Source organism: Peromyscus californicus, unplaced genomic scaffold, assembly GCF_007827085.1.
Source record: "Peromyscus californicus insignis strain IS unplaced genomic scaffold, ASM782708v3 Scaffold_9__1_contigs__length_137607984, whole genome shotgun sequence".
NCBI lineage: Eukaryota > Metazoa > Chordata > Mammalia > Rodentia > Cricetidae > Peromyscus > Peromyscus californicus.
The window spans coordinates 83,738,617-83,745,549 of NW_026294617.1; the positions used below are offsets into that span (position 1 = coordinate 83,738,617).

The window sequence follows — 6,933 nt, forward strand, 5'->3', positions numbered from 1 at the left end:
GACATTGACACCTGTGGAAACGAAACCCCTCACAAACACTTATCTGTAATCCAGGCATCTGGGGGAGGGGATCCTTCATTAAAAGCCCAAAACAGACAGGCAGCCATACATAGACTGGGGCTCCCCCGCCTCCCTTCTTCTTTTTCATGGTTTCCCCTTCCTCCCACAGAACCATGAGTTTATTGATGAGCAGATGTTTGAGCAGAACTGCATGGAAAGCTCAATGCAGAACTACCCGTCCACCAGAAGTCCTTCTCTGTCCAGTCACTCGGGCCTCACCACCACCTGCTGCTCCCGTCGCAGTAAGAAGACCACACACCTGCCCAACTCCAACCTGCCAGCCACTCGCCTGCGCAGCATGCAAGAACTCAGCACGATCCACATCCAGGGCAGTGAGCAGCCCTCCCTCACCACCAGGTGGGTGGTTTCCATTCCCTTTCCAGAATTAAACAATCTCCACATTAGAACCTCAGGGATCCCCTAATGGTTCCCCTGATCTACTGCATGGGGCCCCTCTGCTTTCCTCCCAACCTTCCTTCTCATGCTTTAAAGTAATCCAGGGGTCTTCATGGGATATTGGATGATACTATAGCAGTTTAGGTCAAAAGTGGCTTTAGGTAATAAGAGGGAAAAAACTAAAAAAGAATCCAAAAATTAAAAAGATGGACTATAATCATTTTCCTAAGAAAATACTTTTCCCAACTAACTGTGTTACATATATATGGCTTATCCCAAGCTGATTGTGAATCACAGACTGACTTTTCCTTCCTGTTACTTCCAAATAAGTTGCAGAGATTTCAGGGAAAGCAAATGTCATAACAACACAAGTGATAAGCCCATGAGGGCTGGGAAGAAGTACTATCTGATGACTTAGGAATTGTTACTAGTGACTAGAATGGTAATTATAAGCTGATTGTTAAAGGCACAGATCAAAGGCTGAATAGAGTTCCTTGGTATAGCATAGACCAAAAAACAATGCAGGGGGTCAAGGAAGATTTGAGGTGCACACAAGCAGGAACCATCACCAACTCACTCTTTTCTATCCCAGTCGCTCCAGCCTTAATTTGAAAGCAGACGACGGACTGAGACCAAACTGCAAAACATCCCAGATTACCACAGCCATCATCAGCATCCCCACTCCCCCAGCTCTAACCCCAGAGGGAGAAAGTCGGCCGCCTCCTGCCAGCCCAGGACCCAACACGAACATTCCTTCCATAGCCAGCAACGTTGTCAAGGTCTCTGCCTTGTAAAAACACTGGACAGAGGGCCCGAGGGGGTAGTGGGGAGTAAAGGGGGCTGGCATGTTGGTGGGTGGCCACTGAGACCACTCCCTCCCCCTTTCCCACTATTTCTGCCTGCCCCATTGCACCCCTAGCACCGAGACTTGTGCCTGGAGGGAAAAGGAAGCAGCAAAGGGTTCCTGAGGATCCCACTGCTGGTGGGGACACAGCCCTGTGACATTGCATCTTGCTGGGGCCGGAGGAAGGGAGGGGGTGGGTAGGGGATGGGCCATTAGGAGGTGTAGGCCGCTTGCCTGGACAGGGCCTGGTGGGGGCACCTCAGACCAAATAACAGTTGTTTCTGGAGACCCCAGCGAGGAAAACACAAGACCAAGAGCAGCTCAGAGGCCGAGTCGCCACACGCAAACAGGAAGAAAAATATAACACTGTGTATTAAGCACCTTTTTCAAGGATCTTAATGGATAATATTTATTCATGGGAAAAGGTGGAAAACAAAATAATCAATGGATTTTTGTGAAATGTTTTTCTCCATGGACCCAACACCTTTAAACCAAAACAATGCATTTTGTGAGGTTGGTTTTTATTTTTCTCCTTTTATAGCAAAAGCTTTTAGGCTCAAAGTCAGTTATTGCTGAGTTCCCTTCCCACTCCCAGGGGGAGTGAGGTCACCTTTGCTGGGTCCTCACTGCCCAGCCGACCTGCACAGAGCTGTCAAGCAACCACACAGCAACCCTTCTGCTCCGTCCGTCTGTCCGTCTGTCTCCTGTCTCTGTACCTATCTGCTTCACCTTGGCTGTTTCTGTATCCAACTGTCTGTCTCACCATGGACAGTAAAGCCTTCTCTGTCACTGCCAAGTACTGCAGACCTGTGCCTGGGAGTCAGGCCGAGCAAATGCAAATACAGAAAAGAGAGGAAGTCAAGTGGGGTGAGTCGAAGGGTGAGGTAAGTCGACCTTGTGAACAGAGGTGCTTCCCTTGTGATTGGAACCACTTGGCTTTGTCGTTTGTTGTAGGGGGAGTTGGGGAATAGTCATGTGTATCACACTGAGTCTTGAAAGTGGAAACAGCAACTTCAGAAAGCAGTTGTTTCAGCTCTACCCCAGGGAAGACAGAAGCACCAAGGCTCACAGCTTCCAGAGCTCCAGGGCACCTTGCTGTGGACCTTCCTTTAGGATCCACCATGAAGCCCATGCAGTGAGTGCTCTGCCGAGCGGCTCCATGAGCATCCTCAAGTAAGAACAATGGACTTACGGCCCGAGGCAGTTCCTATACAGAGGTTGTGAAGGTTAAGCTTGTGTGCCTCGTGAGGGATGTTTCAAAGCAAGAAAGCAAGCAAGAGGCTCTAGATGATTCTCTCCTGGTCTAAAAGATGCCTTGAGGTCTGAGTCATCTTCAGGCCTCATCTCTGAAGACAGCTGAAGTGTGGGAACACTGATGACCTCCACGCAAATGAGGGAGTGGAGATTACTTCTTGAAAACGTGGATAATATGTTTGTTCAAGTTATTTACATGGTAGTGGGCCTGGGAACAGTATTTCTGGAATCTTCCTAATCATTTTCACCACTTACAATGGAGCAGGTTAGCCTCGGGTTAGTTACAAGTGTCCTTTCCCGCCCTTCCCAACCCCAACTACTTTCCTGCGGTTTCTGAAGCCTGGGATCTGAGGCATATGAGCTGCTTAGGAACTTCTCATCCATTTTACAGCTCACAGATAAGCTGTTCATTTGCAAGTCCAAAATCTCTCTGCCTACTACAACTATAGATGGGTTTTTCTGGCCAGGGGCCTGAAAGCATTCCTGGGCCTTCCATGGCCCCAGCTCCAGTGACTCTGTACACAGAGGAGTCCAAGTGTTTTGAGGTGGTACCAAACCATAAAGTGGACAGAAAGGCAGAAGGTGCCCTTCTTTCCATCTTTATCTCCCTGTCCTTATCCTCAGTGGCTATCCTCAGTGACAGTCCTTTCTTTAGATCTGGCCCCAGGATTTCCCCTTATCATGGGCATGGAGTTATTCTTGCAATCCAGTAATTCCGTACATACATTTTTATCAGCCAAGGCAGAGAGCCAAGCTGGACCCAGTTTTAGCAGGTAGACAAAGAACTAGAAAAGGATCTTTCTTTTGAAAGAATGGACCATGGGACAAAGGGATGTCTAAGTGCATGATACATCCTAAGAACTGAGTGGGATAAGGATACAGAATTTAAAAAGAACACTGTTGCAGTCACATACAAGCCACCATTCTATTTAAGAACAAGTCACTACAGGGCTAAGATGATGACTCAACCAAGGATCTCCATGTCATTTGGACAGTGCACAACACAGCATACTATGGCTCTCATGAAAAGAAATATATTTTTTAAATTGTGGCCCCCAAATTCCATGTTTTATTGACTTGAGTGAACAGATGTTTGTGTTGCTTCTATTTCATTTCCAAAGCCCATATCATGCCTGTTCCCCCCAAAAAAAAAGGATTAGACCCTCTTCACTTTCATCTTCCCATTGCAGTCTTGTTAGGGGATAAGGGACCCAGCTCACCTGTGCGCAAAGATATCAACGAAGGAAAACAGCTCACAGCCATATATCTCCTAAGGGTATTTGTGATTAAGTACAGGGACAAAAGCGTGCTGGAACAATTTAGTAAGTCTGACTCATTGGCTAGTAAGTGAAGAGCCAGGATATCAGAATCTTCTGAAGACCAATAGCTTTCTGGTGCAATGACTCACGGTGCACAAACCATGTTAGACTAACTGAAAATTCCCCAAGCTACCACTCCATTCAACCCTACTGAGCACTGGGAGAGGTTATCAAAAAGGCAAATATAAAAAGCCTAAGACTGCATTCAAATAATAAATGGGAATAACTTGGAAATATAATATTGAATATACCAGACCTAGAGAAGATTAAACAACAGCTAATTCATTTTACAGTGTAGCAAACTGAGGCCCAGAGAACTTGATTCCCTCAAGGTAATGTAGTCATTTAAGGATAGAATAGGGACCAGAGCACAAGACCCTTGGCTACTAGTCTAATGTGTTTTGTTTTGTTTTGGGGTTTTTTGTTTGTTTGGGTTTTTTTGTTTTTTCAATCACACTCTTTGCCTCGCAGAGTTAATAATATGTTGGGGAAGGTCCATCAAAGATGCCATGACATAACTAGAGATACTCTTGTGTAAATGTCAACACAACTTGATGTAGCCCTGGAAATCACCTGACTATACTAATACAAATTATAGACATCGGAGCCACCATTTCTTGGGTAGAGCAAGCTACAGGTGATCAGTTCTATCAGAAATAGGTGAAAAGGGAATGTCCAAGATTTTCCAGGCAAATGCTCAATTTTCTCAAAGAAAAAGAGACTTGGACAATGACATTTCAAAGCATACTTTTCTGTTGCTTCTCACCACAATCTGTGAAGGTAGTCAACTTAGTAAATCCTTGATTCAGAGAAAAGAAATGGGCACAAAGAAACTGAATGACTCATCCAAGGTTCCATGGCAAGTTAATGGCAGAATTATGATTTGATTCAGAACTTAGACATCATGTCCTGGGAGAGTCTTCTATATCCTGCTCTATGGCTCTAAGGTTTGCTCATATTTTTAAAAGCTGGATTTCAAAGGAGATGATTAGGGGAAACATTCCTGAAGTAGCAGGACCTCCTGAAACAGACCATTATTTCTTCCTAATTCCCATTTTTCCTAACTAGTCTCAAGCTCAGGACTAATTGTACAGAACCCCTTTCAAAAGACCAGTAGATACTCTCAACAACTGAGTGTTATTAGAATATGACCACATAATTTGAACAGATGTTAAGGAGGATGGTAAATGATGATCCGTGGCTGACAAAGGTCACATACAGAACTGCTGAGGACATTATACAGTTGTTTTGTTTTCCCTGCAGTTCAGGATCAAGTCATTTTCTTATCAGAATGCAGGTAGGGAAAGTACCTGGGAGCATTATAGGCCTAGATCATTTTCCTTGTCTTTTTAAAATAGCAGTAGTGATTGAAATTGAGCTAGCATTAGATTTGAAATTATTAATGAATTCTAGTGATTCAGGCTCCCTCACTTCAATTACTAGGTAACTAAGTAAGGCAGAAGAAGCCCAATACCATTCATTTGAAGTAATAGTTTCCCTTTCATGCTAGTTGGCATGGTAACCACCGTAAAAAGAACACGAGAGACTTTTATTTTCCCTCTGATTTCCTAATGAATTCTCATTACTTGCAAAGCTTTAAAATGATGGGATAAAGGAAAAACATTGTCATGACCCATGACACTTGGAGCCCAAACAGCATCATGAAAAGCATTAGAACCAAGGAAACATGGCTTTGAAGAATGAAATGGCTTTTTAAAGGGGTTCCTTATGGGTCTTGTTTTTTATTCAGGATATTCTATGTTTTCTCATCAAATGTAGTAATGACATTTATCTTAGCAGGTTATTTAAACTAAGCTGGCTGATGTCACATTAGCCAGTACAGGGCACTGACCCAAGTCCTGGGGGACTACTTGGACCAATGGACTATTTTACAATCCAGGGAGGTGGGAGGGATGGTATATTTTTGATAATCAGACATTCCAATGTTTTCCTTAGAGGTCATGAGCTCCCATTAATGTTCTTGTGAAAAACATCAAGTGTGTTCTTTTCTATTTTCGTATAATTACTGGGCTTTGCTTAACAACATCACAACGGCAAAGAAATACACTGTACAAAACTGCAGGAAGACAAATGTGAAAACTTTCTGTGGGGGAAGAAAAAGCTCTTAAGTTTCTTGTCTTCTTTTGAAACTGTAGTGCATATGTTATAACATGTATATCATTTACAGTATTGAGTCCTGTGCCACTGCTGTACCTGATGTATCCAATCTGGATTAAACAAACTATGTGCCACAAGCCTTGAAGTGGGGGAGTTTCTTTGAAAACCAGTGCTTTCCCTTCCAAAAACATTGCCGTACAGCAGGACGCTTTCTGTCCTGCTAGAGCAATGACATACTCTTCGGGGAAAGGCCTCATCTAACCTGCCCGGCGCCTTCCGTATAAGCAAGGCCACTGCTTCCTGGAGCTTGCCTGCCAACACGCTCTAGGCAGGTTCACTGCTTTAACAGGAGACCACTGGATTGAATTTGTCTATAGCTCTCTCTTAAGGACCAATTACTAAACAAAAAATCTGTCTTTATATATCAGTATCGGTTCTATTAAGGCTTCCTCTAATATTTGCTCCGCTTAGACCAAAGTCTGAAACAAACCACTCTCTCTTTTTCTCTCTCTCTCCCCTCTCTCTTGACATTAAATGCTAGTAAAAGTCGTGACAAGCAAGAGAAGCACAAGCTCAGGGTCATCACATGTTGGTGACTTCACATCTGTCACCTTTTCTTCCCTTCAGTTCCTTTCTTGACTTTAAAGGGGAGTAGGGCAGGATTAAGTACCTTTTAAGGTCTGCCTAACCTTAATAATTCTGTTCATGTAAGAGAAGCATTTTCATGTTCTGTCATGCAACAGCACAAATTTAAATCCTTTTCATTCTCCAAAACCACCAGATCCCAACCAATGGAAACAGTAAAAGAAGAAACACAGTATGCTCAAAAGTCCAAGTCCATTATGAAATTCATTGTAAGCACTGACATTCACATCCTTACTACCCACTAGGTGTCACTAAAGACCTATAGCTCAAATAATCTGGACGAAAACTGGGAAGTAC

The 6,933-nt window shown here is 43.7% G+C and overlaps 1 protein-coding gene across 3 annotated transcripts in view; it reads left to right on the forward strand.

Moving 5' to 3' along the window:
* The window catches only part of Kcnd3 (potassium voltage-gated channel subfamily D member 3), a 219,464-nt gene extending 213,336 nt beyond the window's left edge, over positions 1 to 6,128 (forward strand). For all 3 annotated transcript variants that reach the window (XM_052731601.1, XM_052731603.1, XM_052731602.1), the window contains 2 exons: positions 170 to 417; positions 1,049 to 6,128. In XM_052731601.1, the coding sequence (XP_052587561.1) occupies positions 170 to 417; positions 1,049 to 1,250 (450 nt within the window). In that variant the 3' untranslated portion in view covers positions 1,251 to 6,128. The remainder of the gene's footprint in view (positions 1 to 169; positions 418 to 1,048) is intronic.
* The last annotated feature ends 805 nt before the right edge of the window (positions 6,129 to 6,933 follow it).